Source organism: Tinamus guttatus, unplaced genomic scaffold (genome assembly GCF_059628265.1).
Source record: "Tinamus guttatus ecotype Peru unplaced genomic scaffold, ASM5962826v1 Tinamus_guttatus_pri_ptg000451l, whole genome shotgun sequence".
NCBI classification, from domain to species: domain Eukaryota; kingdom Metazoa; phylum Chordata; class Aves; order Tinamiformes; family Tinamidae; genus Tinamus; species Tinamus guttatus.
This window is the reverse complement of record NW_028288985.1, coordinates 752,148-771,395: the sequence shown is the minus strand read 5'-3', so window position 1 is coordinate 771,395 and position 19,248 is coordinate 752,148. Positions and strand designations below refer to the sequence as shown.

General features: G+C 40.0%; 1 protein-coding gene across 1 annotated transcript in view; it reads right to left on the bottom strand.

Moving 5' to 3' along the window:
- The window catches only part of CACNA2D3 (calcium voltage-gated channel auxiliary subunit alpha2delta 3), a 390,523-nt gene that overhangs the window by 92,567 nt on the left and 278,708 nt on the right, over positions 1-19,248 (bottom strand). Inside the window, exons 15-18 of the mRNA XM_088532049.1 lie at positions 18,095-18,166; positions 17,201-17,281; positions 13,251-13,325; positions 1,328-1,411 (exon numbers count right to left, since the gene is read on the bottom strand). Coding sequence (XP_088388175.1) covers positions 1,328-1,411; positions 13,251-13,325; positions 17,201-17,281; positions 18,095-18,166 — 312 coding nt within the window. The remainder of the gene's footprint in view (positions 1-1,327; positions 1,412-13,250; positions 13,326-17,200; positions 17,282-18,094; positions 18,167-19,248) is intronic.

The following is a 19,248-nucleotide window of genomic DNA, read 5'->3' as shown; positions in this document are numbered from 1 at the left end:
TCTCCTTTACATAAGGAGGCAGGATGGTGTCTTAGGAGAGTATGGGGACAATCTATCACCAAATAAAACAAATCTTCCTAAAAACATAAATGAATTCACTGTTCACAAATGGAGTGGGGGAGAAGGAGGGAGGGAGAGTAGATATCTATTTTTCAAGAGAGAAAGAAAATACAGACTTATGTCAGAATAGGGATCAAGAAATTAGTACATCTGAAGACTGACAAGACTCTAGGGGCAGTTGTACGTGATCCATCCCAGATTTCGGAAGGACATGACAAAGTAAATATGGAAACCTTCAGAGGATACATTCAAAACCTCTCTGGAAAAAGGGAGGTACGAGGGACTCGAGAGAACCTAATGCAGTACTGATATTTGAGAAGGGATCGAGGAAACATCTATGAAAAAGACAGACATGCAGCCGTGACTTTGGCAGTGGGGAAATTATGGGAAAAACTAAATTACAGGACAGAAAAAGGAACACCTGGAAAGTTACGATTTAATTAAGGACAGTCAGTGTGGATTCACACAAAACGAATCATGCCTAACAAATCAGATTTATTGAGGAAGCAACAGAAAGACCAGACAAAGGTTAAGCCATGGACATAAAGAAAGTTTTTGATACAGTACTGCAGAGAAAGCTAAGCCTGCAAGGTATGAAAGAATAAGACAAGTGAGCTAGTGAGTACATGAAGCTCTGAAAAATGAGTTTAGTGGGAAGGACCTCATGCATAACTGCTAATAGAGAAAAAACAGCTAATAGAGATAGAATGAGTAGTCCTGCAGTTACTTGTATGTCTGAAATTAGGAGTTGGGATTGAATCTCTGATGCGTGTGATCTGAACCGAGTTTAAAGTATCCAATTCATTTGTTCATCTGATGTTTTTTGATTTTGTTCAACAGGGAAATCAGGACTCATAACTTCCATTACGAGGGATCTCAGAGAGAGAAGTTAAACACTTTCATTTATTTCTGAGTTTCAGCAGATGTGCAGACCAGCCCTAAACAGATACTCTATTTCCTTCTCTACAACTGTCTTTGCTATACTGCAAAGATATCAGTAGAGATGCATGGAGAACTCAAGCTAGACATTGAGTTTTACTGACCATACAGAGAGTCTGTGTGCATGTGTGTGTCTGCACGCTTGTGTAAGGGAGAATCAACACAAAACAGGAGGGTAATAGAATTCTGAGTGAGGCAGAAAGGGGCTATTGCCCTTCCCTTCCTGCACGTGGTCAGCTTACCTCTCTGCTGACTGCCTGAGCAGCTTCCAGGTACAGTAGAGGGGTTCAAGACAGTCTCTGACAGTGTTTTAAAACACACCACTTACCACATCATCTCTGTCTTCCCACTCGACCTCAGAAAGATCCACACTGCTGTAGTTGGGCTTCCTTCGTTTCTTCCCTTCTTCATACTGGCAAAAAGGAAAAAAATAAAATAAAAAAATAAAAAAATGCACATCCTGCACAGGGATTCTGTCCCAAGATGTTTAAGCCTTACTGGATGGTTACTGACTGCACGCAACACACTTAACAGTAGGTAGCTTAATTCATATAAAGTGAAACAAGTTGCTGCATGAATATCTGCTCTGAACTAAAAATCTGCTTCATACATGAGTATTTGCATGATCAATTGCTATGAAACAAACAAAGCTTTTCTTGAAGGGCACATTGAGAAGTCAAACTCAGCAGTTGTACCTTCTTTTCCCAATATGGCAACTATAGGAGGCCTCAAACATGTAGTTTACGTTAAATGTCTCAAACTAGCTCTTTCAGCTGTACAGGAAGTTATATTTACTACAATCTTATCAATAAAATGTTTACACATTTCTCTTTAAACAAGATAAGTTGCAAGCCCTGCGAAGTGTGGTGTTAACATTTGCTGATATTATATTTTATCTGCAATTTCATGGGAAAAAGTAATATACTAATAATGATAATTTACAATTTTTTTATCACCAGTCACCATTACACTGTAAATCTTACATTTTAAATAAACATCCCTAATGACAAATGGATTCTATACTGGAGTGTTCATAACGTGGGAAATTCTGCCCTCTGCTGAACATTCAAAACCAGAGAGCTGGTGATATATGAAGAAAACCCTTGGTTTGTAGAAGGAGGCAACAAATGTCGGAAGAACTAAAAAAACAACCTAAATGGTTAAGCAAATTTATGAGAATCTTCGAAAGACTCAAATTTGGTGAAATCACGAGATTGTGAAATCTGTCCTTTAACTTCTATGATGCATATGAGGAAAAGTCTTTCTATGAAATGCGACAAGACACAATGGGATATTGTGAAAATTCTCAACATTGCCTTTGTAACCCACCAAAGCAGTATCATAGAGGTATAGGAAAAGTACCTGTAAGGCAGTAGATACAATGGATTCTCCACCCTCAGGGGGAGCACCAACTGAACATAAAGCAAAGCTGTCAGTGCTCGAGACAGAACGTCCTTCATGGGGCTCGTGCTGTGGGAGCTCCCCCCGCAGTCTGCAGAGCCATCAGACCGGCCAAACGGGGGTCTGGACTCTGACTTGCTCCTCTCTCAATTAAAACATTTGCATGTGAATTCCACAGTTGTTCTTGTACAGTCACAGTATTTAAAAACAGAGATGACAAAATCTCCCCAAAGGACAGCAAACTGTTTTAGAAGACTGACCCTGGATCCTAATCACAGAGATTTTGAGATGCTGGTAGCATGGCCATGTTCCTTCTGTCACAGGCTCCACTGGGCCTCCTTAATTTTAACCCATGATGGTTCAGGTATTCCAAGCATTTCTGTGGATGCTCCTTCTGGGCACAAATGTGGGATAACGTTCTGAATCCATTCTCACTCTTCTTTTTGAAGGAGAAAAACTCTCACCACCTCTGCAGGTGTAGCACTTAGCCTGGATTCTGACAACTCCTGCAGATGCTATTGCAGAGTACACTTGGGCACTTTTCCTGCCCTTCTGCTAGAGGTTATCATTCTCTGGACGACTAGGGTATCTACTTCTGGGCTGTTGCTATTCACAGATAGGTAGAGATGCAAGAATTTCTGCTTGCAGCACGTGCTCATGCCCTGGACAGTGAACTCAAGCAGCTCAGTACTCTGATTCATTCCTACATCACTCAGCTGTGAGTGCTGAAGAGATCCGAGTACAAAAGTACAAAGCTTTACAACCACTATAGTTTAATCTCATAGGAATAAAAAAATGAAAGGATAATGTCCAGTTCATTAGCATGTCTTGATTTTTGTAGTTTTCTATATTTTACAAACCTCCCATTGTAGCCTCAGCCACAGTGCTACTAACACATTTATATGGATGTACCAGGAACTATCAACTAACCATGCACAGCACTGATCTGATTTAGTCAGACTGGTATAGAAACAGTTACAGTCAAGCTCCCAAATACCGAGGGATTGAAAGTGTTATATAGAAGTTTACTGGACCATTTCAGTAGAACAAATGTGAAGTAACTCCTGTTCTGCTTCCAGTGTTTAATTATATCCTTGCTCACAGATGTTGAAGAGCTTCTGGACTATACTGCGTTTTCAGACACATGCAAATCTTCACTTATGACAACAGGAGTCAATCTTGTGTGTTTAACAGCAGAAGAGGGCTTCAAATAACCCAAGCAACCAAAAAGGCAGTTGGATAAAATACACAAAGTTCTGCCACAAAGCCAGAACCAGAAGTATTTGTGTCTTAAAAATTTAGGCAGGTGGGGAGAAAACCAAAATTCCAATGCTAAAGCAAGGGGGTATACTCCACAAGATCCCAAAGGAACTCAAAATACAAAACCTTTAGTACAGAAACAGGTCACGTAGGGAGATTCCAAAGCTCTCATTACATTCTTACCTTTTATGGACCACTGTTTAGTTGCCTATAGAGGTATTTAGTATGTGAAGAGCAGACTTGAGATATATTTCAGGAAAGGATTGCAGAGAAAACATAAGAATCAACTTCCAGAAGGGATCATATTTTCTTCTGGTATCAAAAGTAGCAATTCTTTTTATAGCTGGGTAACTTTACTTACATCTAACCTTCTTGAAGGTACTAACTTACTCCTAGAAGTAAATTTGTACAACCATATTCCTATATAACTAAGGCCTAAAGCATAAAGACAAGCAGACCAGTTATCAAATACTTTATAACACTATGTTCAGGTGGCTATTCTTCTCTAATTTCTTTCTAGCTTTATTACTTAAATAATTTCCACGGACATGGAAGCAATTCACTAGCTATTAAAAATGACATTCATCTATACCTTTTTCTCTGGTAGCAAGCTGAATCTAACTTCACTGTTATGTCTATCTGAGACTTCTGGGTGAAGTACAAAACACTGAAGGCTGAAGCCAAACCCATTTGCAGAATTATTATAAAGCATTGAAATAAATTAGTAAGGGATCCACTGGGAAAGAGAGAAACAAGGAACCCTACCAAGTTCCTCTGATTTAAGTGCGCAAGGAAAAATAGATTTAAACTGTATACTGTTAATCTACTTAGGTCAATATAAAATGTGTGGATATTATATAGTAGTTAACCCCTGCAAAATAAACGATGAGCACATTTAAAAAAAAAAAAAAATCTGAACTGAACTGTTTGCTCAAAATTCAACTCCAACGTACTTTTGTTTGTGAAAAGAACAAGGGCAACGATTTTCTCTGGTAATCCAAATGACTTTTATCTTATTCAGTATCTTTTATTTGAGGTTTGGCCAAACTCTTATAGCACTGGATGATTCAAACAACATGCAACGTGTGCTGTTTAAAGACTGAATCACATTTTTTCACCACCCTCTATACAACCATTTACATGTGCCATTATTAAACTCTTCACTTTGATTTTTTTTTAAACTTTAGCACAAGCAGTCCCTAAGCATCTGCATTGAATATGACCCGCCACGTGTTCAGAAAGTCAGATGGAGCAGTCTGATCACGGACGGAGCAAGCTGCATCTCAACAGCTGCGAGCCTGGGCTCTAAGGTGGTTAGAATTTCTCAGACATTTGCTCCATCTGGGTAACAGGGAGGGTTAGGAGCCAGCAGGCCCTTGTGGCAGCAATCTCCAAAGCATCAGGAGACTCCAGTGAACCAGCCTAGGTACAGTGAACCAGCCTAGCCCTGCAAGAAACTGTGGGAGCAAAAAATGCACCAAACCTCCACGAAGAGCCAGCCAGGTAAAATAGTGTCATGGGACAAGCTCTTCCTTCCAAGCCTTACTTTATCCAATCAGAAACAACAATGGGAAGAAAAAAAAATCCTTCTTCAATTTAAAAACACAGCATCATTTGATTAAGTCTCATCTTTTTGGATTAGTACTTCAGAATTAGGACGATGTATTAACCTAAATAGAACTTAGGTACAATCCCTTTTATTATTATTTTTTTATTTAAAGCAGACAAACTTTCACATATTCAAATATGCTTTGCTGAATTTGAATTCTATATAATAAAATACACAATAAGATTCCATATATAACTACAATTTATATAGCTATATTAAGCATATTAAGCCAGCTTATAAAGGTATGCTTGTCTACAAAGTTTAATACGAAAGGTTGAAAAAAAAAACAAATATTGTAGATAAAGCAGCATCAACCAGACCTAAATACTTTTTCATATTATTGGAAATAACTAAGACACTGGCACTGAGCAGGCAGCACTGCTGCAGTTCTCCGGGCTGGGTGGTTACTCGGAGACCTCCCTTCTCGCAGTTCTGGACCTCACCATTGCTGCCTCGTTATTGCCTCGCGCAGCCCTGACTGACACGGTGCAAAGTCTGCAGCTGGTTGGAGGGCAACTGCACTGAGCCTGGCTTTACCTGCTTGATACAAGGTCAAACTGGAGACCTTTGCCAGCAATCTATCCTGGTGTCAACTGCTGCTGAGGCTACAGGTTCCTGCGCACGAGGGACTTGTGCAGGAGCAGCCACGCGCTGCTCCGCTGTACGGAGACACACGGAAAGGGCCGGGAGGCAGGGAGGGAAGGGGCATTTCCTTCCCACTTCACAGCTAGGAATTATCACAACCCTTGCTCTGAATTTCTGCAAACACATAGTAAGTTGGTCAGAATTAGCTGATCAATAAGGCAATGCTTCTGTCCCAAAACGCCTAGAGTTTAGCTGCTATGGGACAAAGACAAGAGGGAATACAGGCAAAGACAGTGAGAAAGCAGGAAGATGTTGCTTCAGCAGCCTCATTCTCACTCTGAGGCCTAAAAAAAAAAGCAATGAAAAAGTCTCTGCTCTCTGTTTCACCAGCTTATATAAAATCACCCACAGCAACCGAGCGTTCATTCACCAGGCGCTACACAGCTCCAAAACGTTCTGCCTAGGGGTGTGTGGGAAGCTGCATCCTACCTTGGTGTTAAACACTACTGCTTGGCTTTTGAGCTCTTCACTTGGTTTACATTTTTTTTCTGCTCACATGACCCTGATTTGGTTCTTGTGATACTTTTATTTCATGATCTGCATCTATTGTGTGACCTCAAATGATCTTTATTGGTCTACATTTAGTCTCGACTTTGTCATAGGTGTCCAAAGTTGTTTGCTGTACAAAGCTCCTTGTGCTACCGCTAAGAAAAATGCAACATCTTCATTTTTTTAGGGAAAGAGGAAGATGAACTTCCCGTTTCAAAGACAGACTTTCATGATAAGCCTATGATTTAAGCCTTTAATCCAGAAGTTCCTAGGTTATGGTTGGCAGTGGCAACCAGTTATTTTGGAGTGACTTTTAATGCCAGATGGGAGTGAAAAACTGCCACATTATAAAATTTCCAGCAACAGTGCAGAGAAGAGCTGACAACAGAAGACACGTCATTTGCTGGGGAGAATAAGGCAATTTAAATCTTCAGGCAGAGAAAAAGGAGATGTAACACGTACACGGAAAGAACCCGCTAGCAAAATAACAGAAGAAAAGCATTTTCATGCCACATCTGCATTTCCATGGCTTTCTCCTCAGAACCATAACATATGTGTTTGCCTTAGAGATAGCATAGGATCATTTAAAATAATAGCACAGACGATATGGAAATGCAGAGGGTGAAGTGAAAGCAAAGCAGCAGATCACAGAGTTAAATCACATGCCCACGGACTGGGCCAAAGCACCGTGTGTGCGCTCATGATCTCAGGTGGGTTGGGGTTGATCCCCAGTGTGACACGCACGCCATCAACTTCACTGAAAAACCCTTCCATTTAGGATTTTATTTGCATTCTCAGAACCTTATCATTTGGGATTATGTAAAACTGGCAGCTGCTTATAATTATTTGGGGTTTGAGTAGAAATAATTAAAAACATCTGCCTTTATCTTAATACTACCAGACTTAAACCCATGAGCTCGGTTATACCTAACTTCAAAGCTGAAAGCAGAGAATAAAAGAAAGCTTCACATATTGCTAACAAATTTTCAGTGATTCATTTATATGTACAACCAGTTATTCAACAGCCTTCAAACCTTTAATTATCTTTTAAATATATGTAATTTTGCACTTCTAATTAGATAGCAATTTAATGCTCTCACAGGGATTCAGATGGGCTGTCTTTTTTAAAATGTAAACTCCAATAGGAATAATCATTGGCATTCAAGTGATTGAATTCTTCAGTTATTTAAATGAACGTGAGGCATTTACACTGTTCAAATCATTTAAATATTCTGCTGTCAGCTACAGCTGTAGAGTTTTATGGAGTCGCTGAATAAAGCAAGGGTAAGTGTAGGTTATCTTACGTTCCAGGCAGGACTCCCCAGAGAGAAATGAGATTTGCTGCTTATGAAAGGCTAACACTGCTTAAGTGGGGCATTAACGTCTCCCCTGAGACTTGGATTTCTCTGTTTTTCTATATTAGGAGAAACAAATTTTCCCAGAATTTACAGCTACAAAAGACTTAATACTGGTCTAGCAATCCTTAAACACAGCAGGTCCCTTAGCTATATGCAATGCATCGTGACAACCAGCCTTCCACATCTAAACTGGTGACTTAGGAAGCTGCACCTCCAAAACGCTGTGGTTGGGGTACTATGATATATGTAAGAGATTTGCTTTCTGTGCCTACTTTTCCATATTAAGACTGTCTAATTACAGGAAGATGTACACTATTTTAAAGAATTTTATCATTTCAATTATAGTTTATCATGAGAAAAAAGAATATTCACAAATAGCCATTCCAACTATCACTATTACATACCTTCCACAGCTTAACCTGAGAGTATGGATATATACCTCAAGTTCTTCAGAGAGAAGCTTGCTTTAAGCTTAGAAATATAAAAACCTCAGTCATCATTGATACTATTAATCTATAAGGCACAACACATTCCTAATATCATGTTTATCAAAAAAAAAGATGAATCTGAATAAAAAATACTTTTGATTTCATAGTAAAGGCATTTAAGGAGATATTTTCCTTAATTGAGGAACCTGAGCATCCTGGTCAGGAACTTTGAGCACTCCACCCTAGATGAATCTAATCATTACCAAAAACAAAATCCCTTTTTATTCCATTAACAAAAATACAAATTCCACTGCTGACAAGGAACCAAGAGAGCCACAGAATTTACAGGAAACCCACCAGGAACTCTACTGGTATTCACTGTACGTGAGAAGCACTCACATTTTATGACTGAGGAACAGCAGTACAAATCCCTAAAACTAGTAAGGAGTCGCTTGGTGAATCTTGCAGGCACTGCTCATTCACTGTCATTCCTTAATTTCTCTGTAATCCTACCACGTTCTTGGTACAGCAGTTTTCCTTTGACACCTAAACACCCCCCAGCATATGAGGACAGTTACAGTAAAGAGCAGCGAGCCACAGTGGATATGTGGATCATTATTCAATGTGTGCAAGTAGTCGTCGTTGTGCTCAGCGCCTTGGCAAACCGCAATACTGTCGTGACATGTTCTGCATCTTGACATTAACAGGGCAACACCGAGCACACTGCAAGTGCTAAGAGAATATTGAGAAATACGCACTAAAATCTGACAGAACTGAGGAAAAACTTGTGCCTGCGTGCACATTTCAAGCATGTGTGTGTTTCAGAAAACAGGAGTTGTTTCCTTGAAAAATCTAAAAATTCACTTTTTTTGAATTCCCAGACAGTTCATGTTTTTCTTAACAATAAGCTGTGGTTTTCAAGTCAATATAAAAATCAAAATGACATCATACAGTTGGAAAGGTCCTCTCCTACAGAATCAAATATTGTGTTCTGTAAAAGAAAAAAAGGACTTTTAATCAAAATACAGTTTAGTGGAGCATTCTGACATAGATATCCAGAATAAAAAAAATAGAAAGGAATTTAGGGAGAAAATCATAAAGGCCACATTTTTAACCTCATTTACCATTGTACACTATGAAAATGACAATGAATGAGCCCCAATTTACAGCAGGAAAATCAAACTCAAGTTTAAGAGTTTTCCTGACAAAAACCATTGCAAAGATGATATCAGTAACTTATTCCATATCTATCTTTCTTTTTCTTTTTTTTATATCTAGTAGATTCCCAAAAGGTTTTGCCTACAACTGAAATGAGGATATTCTTGCACTGTTACCAAAATCACATAGCCTGATTCATGGAAAAAAAAAAAAAAAAAAAAAAAAAGAAGAAGCTATTTCATCTGATCAGATTATATTATCTGGAAAACTTTTTGTGTTTAATTTTGGACACCTGTCAAATGTTATGAGCGCACTTTGATTTTTAAAGGTCAAAGAAGGGGATTTTTTGTGGTGCTTAAGTGCTGCATAGCATCTAATAGCTCATGTGCAAATAAACCCCAATCATACAACAGAATCTGCCACAGCTGGATGAAACCTGAAGTATAAATCAAAGTAATAAAAGTAGATTACAATAAGAAAACCAAAAATCATTACTGAAGGAAGCCATGGAGAGAATATTACTTTCTAAGGAAAAGAGGGGGTGCAGACTGCTGCATCTTGTAAGTTTGCTTGGTAAGGCCTTGGCTTTGGGGCCGGGGTTCCCTTTGGGAGGGGTGATATAAGGAGGCAGCGAGGCTGTTCTCAGCACACACACTTGCACAGTGCCTTGCAAAGTGCCTCACGGGATCTACATTAAACTTGTAGAGGGGGCAAGAATATCATTCTTTGCAACCTGCTATATAAAACTCCACTTATGGATTTGGTTCCCCGTTTCCCCTCGCTGAAGGGTGCTGGTAACCACCCTTTTGTGCGCATGCAGCTCCAGCACAGGGCTCTGCAGCAATATTAAAAAATCCTGACACACCGTTGCCATCAGTGGTGGCATCTCAACTTGCTGCTGCAGCGTTTCTAACGGCAATCCCCTGAAAAGAGGCACAATGTGTATGAACAATACACGAAACGTCCCCTCCCATTATGTAGGATGTGAAATGAGGGCCCTGCGGTGCGGCGGGAGCCCCCAGCGCGGTCGCTGCGCGCGGCCTCGCGCTCCCTGCGCGGTGCTGGGGAGCCCCCCGGCGGCAGCGCCCGCGTTCCCGACACGCTGCCAGACGCCAGCGGGGAAAGCGCCAAGGAAAACACTTCAGAGCACAACCCCGTCGGATAATCAGCGCACGAAGCGCAGCTCGAGGGATGGTTAAATGTGCCGGTGCGGATGCGGAACCATCCTGCGCGGCAGTTCCTCTCTGGTGAACTTAATTTCAGTTCTGCTTGTCTATTCTCACATCCTTCTCACCACAAATTTCATGGAAGTTTTCCTCCCGGTTATCCCAGTACTAGGGTTCAGTAGAGTTATAGTAACGTAAGGGCACAGGGGCAGCCACCACTTCACTCCCCAAACTCCACGGAAGCCCCTGGAGACTCCCCTTGGGCACAGCCGACAAAACCCAGAAGGAACGGTGACAATTCCAAGCTAGGAACGGTGACAATTCCAAGCTGAGCTGAACCCACCACAACTCTATCACAGCGACTGCCCTGCAGCTGACAGATTGTGGGCCACAGCCCAGCATGTAAATTCTGAAAAGAGAGACTGTCGTACAAGGTAAGGAAATAGGTGTCCTCAAGATGTACACTGGGACTAGGGGTATTAAAACCAACTCATAACCAACTCTCATAAAAACATGCTACAACAGAAATAAGGAAAACAGATAGCATCCTTTGTCACTCTAACTTAAATAATGCAGTGGTCCCAGATTTCATTACTTTCTGATTATTAAAATATCTTTTCTTTAAGGAACAGATACAATGTTTTTGAGCAAACTTTGGCATAAGTATTTCCTCCCCCTCCTCCTCTTCTCTTCCTCCCCCACTCCCCCCCAAAAAATACATATTCCTGTAGCTTCCAACTATAGGGTGTACAGAGGTACTGATGAAGATTGAGAGAGAGGCCTCTTGCTGCCCCTACTCTGCTGCGGTTCCCAACTACAGCTCAGCCAGTTCGCTCAGAAAACCAGAGAACATGGAAGAATGAGGCTAAACAAGAGGTCAGAAAAATACAGAGAAGATGAAACAAAGAAATGCCGAAAGGCAGAGATTAAACATGTTACTGCAACATTGAAAATATCGGTGGTGTTTACTGTGGTTCCAATTAAATGAGATAAGATAAATCACAAATTATTATCAAAAGGAAGAAATGGGAAAGAAATGATAGAAATGATAGATCAGGAGCTTCTGCTTTCTAAACTCACAGAACTTAAAAACTGAAATAAGAACAGTTCTTCACAAAATGCTTACGGTACGGAAAGCACTGAGAGTGAGAAGCAGGTGGAGGAGCTGAGAAATAAATAAGATGTTATCATGGGTGACATAAGCAACCACGTTAACATCAGTCTGAATAGAACAAGACAGGTACAAGCAGAACCCTAGCTGAAAGCACTAAGAGCTGCACCGACTGCTGCAAGGACTGAAGATTTGCACGTCCTGTTCTTGTGTAATCGCAGAAACACCTAGTGCTGGACATGCTGGACTTGATGCATCTGGGTGAGGTGAATCAGTCTCATACATCCTATACTTGGATGCTTCTGAAGCCTGTACTCTCTTCTAGAGAAAAGATACATTTTGCCTGGGAGATGAACTGCTGAGGTATCAATGTGGAGGTTGTTATCTCCCTTCAGAGTAAGCTGCATCTACTGGGGCTGGAAATTTGTCATTCCTTAATCTTCATATATTTGGGTAACAGAGGTTCCCTAATCAGCCAAATTCTCTTGAAGTCTTTTCTTCCACATCTGTGGAAGTTTCTACCATCCAGAAGCATGAGTTATATTTTTAGAAGAAAAATAATAATTAAACTATTTATTTTAAATTCTTTAAAGATACTGCAACATCTCTTTTGCCATGTGATTGGTTCTCCATTTCTACAGTGATGTTATGCGAAAAGATTTTCCCATTCCCCATGACAGCCCCCCCTGCTGAACTTTTCATTTGCTCTGCTCCAGCTAAATAGGAAATAAGGAAACAATAAGTGCAAATACAAATGTTAATTAAGTGTGTAATTCCTAGCTCAAATCTTAAAGAGACAAAATGCCTTTGCTGACTGAAAATGTCAGATACGCTAATGACTTCATAAATCACGCTTCTCGATAATTTTATTTTTATGTGAAATTAGCCATCCAATTAATATTTCTGTTTTCTACTAAAATTTTGTTGAAATTAGATATTCCTTAAAGTGGGTGCATGAGGAATTATACATATGGCAAGCACGTGCATGCAGCAGCGAGACCTTTAAGAGGGCTGCTTTGCTGGGACATGATGGTGATGGAAGGCTGGCAAGTGCTGTTCCTAAACAGTGATGCCACGAGGAATGTCCTGTCCTCAGCGTGGTAAGCTGACAAACATTTGGGTAACAGGCACTCATTAATGCAAACGAGACAATAAGGGAAATAAACATAAATTTGCTGTTATTTCTCTTTTAGTTGGAAAATTCCTTGTGCCCCTATTTTGCTTAAGAATATGCTTTACTGGAATTTCTGCACATATTTTAAATTGGCTTTAACACTTTCAAATGACAAATAGGGGTTATTACATAACAATAGAGCATTCCATTTCTATGTAGAATGAACATAATTATAGCAATTTCTGGCTTTGCTATTCTGCAGCAATCGAGGTCTACACTTTTTGCAGAACAACTTGTATATTTATCTTCCTTGATTTTTTTTCTGCTAACCTTTGTTTATAGAGGAAAACAGTATTACACTCAGTAAAGTGTTCAAAGAGTTGCTCCCCCAAAAAACACTACTGTGTTGTATTTACATTTCTTAACAAATACTACATTTTTCACAGCAAAAAAAAAAAAAAAAAATCAACATATATAGCTAGATAAAATCGATTAGTAAACAGCATTCTTACCAAAGGCCTAAGTTCTGGATGAGTCAAAATATATCCGTTGTTTGTAATTGCAAAAGCATATCCATGAATACCTAACTACAAGAAAAAATGAGAAAGAAATACTAATTAGCACGGTCTCCAGGGATTTCTGAAACAAAACCCAGCCAAACATTTAGTCATCTGTGGCTGAGAGCTGACATTCACAACCTTATCAACATCGTATTCCATGATAACGTATGCGAAGCACTGAGCCTTGGCACCCTGTGAAAATGAGAACCTGTCATTGAGGGGAACCCAGCATGCAGCACAACTGCAAAATGTCACACACACTTTGCTATCTAGGGCACTCATTTCTATGTACTTTAGAGTGAATTAAATAGACTCATCTAGGTGGGATGCCACAGCACACGTCACACGATACATGGCACAGCAAAGGGAGCACTGGAATTGGGTAAATTCACATGTCCCCGGGAGCGGTGAGGTTCAGCTTACGCCACCTGTGCAAGTGATGTTGGAAAGAAATCATCTAAATCGATGCTACACCAAGCACCAGCTTGACCTCTGCTATTTGCATCTACCAGCCTTAAAGATATTTTACCTCTCTGTTAATGTGAGTTTATTTGGACACCAAGAACAAGTCTTATTTCCAACAAAGAAACTCATGCAGTTCACATATTTGTAGCAAGTGGAACTATGGGAGATCATCTGAGAGCAATGAAGTGCTTTATGAGGCCTAACAGTATTCAGAATCAAATTTAGCACTGCCCTTATTTAAATACCGTCACTACAGTTTTACCAATATGCCTCTCAGAGCTGCAATAAGAGCACCTTCCCCTCATCCACGCGCTCACTGCGACGTCCCGCCGGAGGAACTTGCTGCTCACACAGCATTTTCCTGCAGTGTCAGGACATCACTGACTCGTACCTCTCACTGTACTTCCCCAATCAGTTCTTTCAATTCTGGAGCAATGTAGTATTCTAAGTGTGTGTGAAACTGCTCCCTGCAAATCTGATTCTTCTCTAGTAGCTCTACGTTTATTAGAGCATCTTTATATGGTGAGGTCGTCAGAAAAATAAAAGTATCTTTGATAGGTTTTGATTTTGCTATTCAAAATAATTTTTTATAAAAACAATTTTTCCTTATGAAGGACTTGATTGAACAAACTGTCCTTATTCAACAAATGGTTTAAATTTAAGCAAATGATTAATTTTTTATCAAAGATGGAGGCAGCTTCAGTACATTCATAATGCTTTGCTGAAGTGGGCCCTCAGGAATTTGTGTGGTATAAAGCAATGTGGTCAAGGATAAGAGGACAGAATTATCTCTAGAATGTAACTAGAACAGCAAATCCCATAGCTTCTGCAATTTTCTGGAAATATAAAATACAATGTGATAGTATAGCAAGGTCATATAGAAAATGTAACCAAGTGAGATTTATATTGCCTCGCTTCTGTGAGTGATTGGATATGATCAACCATATCTGCCACAAAGAAGATGGTTTCATAAATTAGAAGTTTTCCTAAAGCAATAACTTTAGTGACAATAATAGAAGGTGATATGTCTTGGCATCTCTTCATAAAGGAAGCAGAACCAAAACAATAACAGTGGACATATTTTACCTATTAGAGTATGACAAGGGAAGCAGTTGCTGGCTGAACATCAGATTGCAGAATGACCCCCCAAACGGGGAGCCGGGGAAGGAGACCAGTGTGGGCTGCACACTTCTGAGGGAAAACATTTGCCTTTTGCAAGTGCACTGCGCTCCAAGGGTGGCGTTTACTGTGTTTGCACTAGTTGTACTTGAAACTGTAGAGTCTGTACCTGAAATGTTTTGGTTTCAGAGATACAGCATTGTTGCCATTTTAAACCTTGAGCTCCCTCCCCAAATGACAGACTGGTTCCGAAAGGGAAAAGTTTTTCATGAGGGCTGTAAAGTACCATGTCAAAACTGAATATTACTGTATCCAACCCTACCTTACTCAGGACAAACTACCCCTGACATCTGGGGAAGTTTAGTCCGGATAATGGACTGCTGAAAATAGCTCTTTGTTATTATTCACCATCTTCTGCATAAAACCCATCTCATACAAGCTGAGAGAATTTCAGGTCAGCAGAATTTCATTTCCAACCAATCATTTTATGTCCTTGTGCGAATTTTATTTCACATACTCCCTCTACAGGAATGGGTCCCAGGGGTGATTACGCTCTTGCAATTGCACAGTATTTTTACTGCTCAGAAACGTTTATAGTATGTGAGAGTGGAAGTTATAACTCCAGTGATTTTGCTAACCTAACTGTATTGCATGATATTGATGCCTCTTGCAATAATCTTCTCTTGCATTATATCCTGTGATATAAAATGTAACTTCAAACAAAAAGTCTCATATTCAGGAAGAAGATCATATATTACTTGTACCGAAACAAAGTCTTTAAAATATAAAAATACCATATGATGAAACCAGAATTTTTAATCTTCCTGCCTATCTTCTTCTGCTTTTCTAAATCACTCTAAATAACTCTGCTGTGATATCTAACGCTCAGGTACTGCACACACTCCAGGGTCTCATATTCAGCCTATGTGACCTTACAGACACATTCCAAATAACATCTCTATAATGTGGCCATTCCTATCCAGCCATGCATGACCAGACTTTCATTGGTCACACCTCCAGTTACTACAGCATCATTCTTCCTGCTCATTACAGATAAAACCTGCTCTGCCTGTACCTCTTCCAGGCTGCTGGTCCAACTATTGTTCCTCTAGACCCAAATTCTATACAGTTAACTCCTTTCTCTGCTACCTTGCACCAGTTCTGCCATTCTGCACACATAAAAGCACAACTGAATTGTCTTTGCTTTCAAAAATTTCCAAAACCCATGGCATCCTGCTTATCATGTCCCTCACTGCCACCAGCTCTCACTCCCATTCACTTGGGCCAGCCTCCCATTGGCTGGGTTTCAAACAAGTGCTCTTTGTAAATATCTAAAAAGTTTACTTCAGCTTCTGCCTTCAAAATTCTCCCAGCTCACAATGTCCAAACCCAAGCACTTCAGTGGTTATTATATTGAGACTAATTTTTGCTCTTTTTCCTGACCAGTCGTGCCTCAGAGTTCACTATATTCTGATATTAGCATTTACTCATCTCTGCCTCTCACCTTTGTCTGTCAACATTCTCCCAGCTGGTACAACATTTCTGTTCTGTTCATGCATCATGTGGCCCCGTAGGATCCAAGTCCCAGGGAATTATTGCAGGATACCTTACCAATATTATTGACATCATCTTATACATAAATTTTCATCAAATTCTCATTTAATTTAAATCTTCCAGTTATTGCATACTGAGCCACAAAATTATGTGGTAAATGCTAGTGCATTTAAATTATAATCAAAATGGATAGGATTTTTCTTCCTAACTATTATCTACAACAGTATCCAGGAATATTTAAAGATACTCACATGTGAGCTCATTCTTCCACCCTTTTTGAAATCAGAAGTAAGAGCATGACAGCCAATTAAAAGCTAAACATGTACTGCTCACTTTAATTCAAGGAATCCACTTTGGAATGTGAAACTGGGAAAGAAGTGCTACACAGAAGCATGACTCTGCAGTCATACCTGTGTATGGTATGCCATTGAATGGCTTCACCGATTTTATCTGAGATTATACTTCACATATAATACCTGATAGAATACCCTGTGAAATCTTTAAAAAAAAAAAAAAAAAAAAAAAAAAGGAAGATCCAGCCAGTCATTAATTTCCATATGGAAAAGCTGGGCTTGATGAGAGAGTGCAGCACTATGATTCCCAGAGAAATTGAGTGAAATAGTGGAGCAACATCACTACAACTACTGAGGACTTTTCCCTCTAGGTTCCATTATTCTAATAAATGTGCACATGTAAATTAATAAGCTAAAAAGGTAAGCTATTATACTGAATATAATGGAATATATTCATTAGTTGTGAGTTACCTTGTATTTTGGAATAGTTTTTAAAAGTTCTTTAACAGGGACATCAGTGCCGACTACTCCCAGAAGAATCCCTTTTGATCTCTGAAAAGAACAAGAAAACATGCACTCAGAACCACTCCAAAATAGTAATCAACAGCCTCACTACTAATTTCACCTGTATCTACTCTACAGAAACGAACAGATAACAGACAAATTGTTAAAAAGATATAGGAAACAGAAGCTGCAACAGCTCATCTGATCAAAGAATCATTTAACCAATAATATTGCTTCTTTTTCCTTAATCTGCCATTCAACTCAAAAAGGCATGCAAACTTTCCATAAATATAAAGTCCCTCAACATAGAACTTCTACATGCCAAATAGTTTTCAAAGGAAAAGCTACTGCTCAAAATCTGTTATCCTCTCACTACCCAATTTCCCCTGCCATTTGAGATACAAGTCAGAGATAAAACACACAAAACAAAAATCTTCCCCCTTTAGGGAAGAATAGGTGTAATTTTCTTTAATAATTTGTTAAATTATTAAATTTAAACAGATATATAACTAATATAGACATATGACTAATTTAAGTCTGGGTTTATGAAATAGAACCATATCAGTGTGGAAAATAAAATGGATGTAGATTATTTTCTGTAAGAAGAAGAAATAAAGCACTAAAGCCTAGCATCATCTGGCATTTTTCTCTTTGAAATAGGGTTTTCTTATCTTACTAGTTAGAGAGTGGGATATAGCTACTCAAGCTTATTTGTCACCCATGCTTTATGCTAACAGAGCAATAACGACTGCAAACAAAATAAAAAGAAAAAAGGGCAGACTGAAACCTTATTAGGCCCCGGGAAGTGGCCTCTCCTCAGTCACCCCATTACTGCATGACAAAAACAGTCTGTGTACTTACAGTCTCATTTTGCTTACTGAATACTGGCATGGCAACAGTTGTCATCAACACCAATCCCTGATCATCAGCAAGCTACATATGAAAAAGAAATATTATCTCTAAGCACTAGGGCACAATTATAGTTGTGATTACATTTTTCAATTACTTTTTTTTTTCTTTTTAAATGAGAAAAGGCAATTTATCTAAATGAAGCTTATGTACTTAGAAACGTAGTCAGCCCAGCCCGATCCCATCTCAGCTATAGCAAGCCTGCCCAGCCCAGCATGTGCATTGGCAGGAAAGATGCCTCATCCTCATTTCTGCTGCAGTCTCCCATGAGAGATACCAAGGAGCTGAAATGTGGGTTGTGGAAGCAGCATGTGCAGTAGCGAAGCAGCTGGAGCTCCGTTCTACATCTTTCCCAGTGTCAGCTCTGCCAAGATTGCCTCAGGCTGTTTTCTCCCAGCAAGGAACAAGAGGTCATGAGTGCATGCACTTTGTTTCTGGTCCAGACTGAGATCTCATCAGCTAACGCTGCAGCAGAAAGGATGAGAACCCGTTAGGATCCCAGGAGCATCTTTGCTCCATCCGGTTTCAGTTTGCTGCACTAGGTGGTGGCATAAAGCATTAGCTGATGGTGCACATCAGTTTTTAACATATTTCTTCAATTTAGAGAGCAAACGGATCTCCCGCGCTTGGTTCTGTTCAAGAGCAACGTGTAGCCTTCCTTGCCACAGACCACAGGAGAGCGGCACGGCCCTGCCAACCCGCTCTTTGCACCCTGTGGCCAGGCCACGGCCCTGCCACGAGGCACATGCCAGCAGGGCAGACGAGACGGGATGCTCGAGGAAACCCAGCGCTGCCCTGTGTGCCCGTGGCTCCACGCGCTAAGGATGACTCAGGCTGGAAGGAGTTACTGTTAAACACTTTCCCACCCCCTTTCCTTCCCCCCGTAATTTTGGAAGACATTTAAAGCTGAAGAGGCTTATACAACTGTTAAAAGCATGAAGTATCCAGCTATAATGGCAACCACAGATTTCCAAGCATGATTAAGGTCTTCTAAGTTACATCTTTGCTCAGCCAATAGGAGGGAGCAAGGGGCAGCTCTTCCTGAGGTATTTTCTACGTGAGTTTCATGCGCAGTTGCAGCTGTGACTTTCTCTTACAACCCCTCC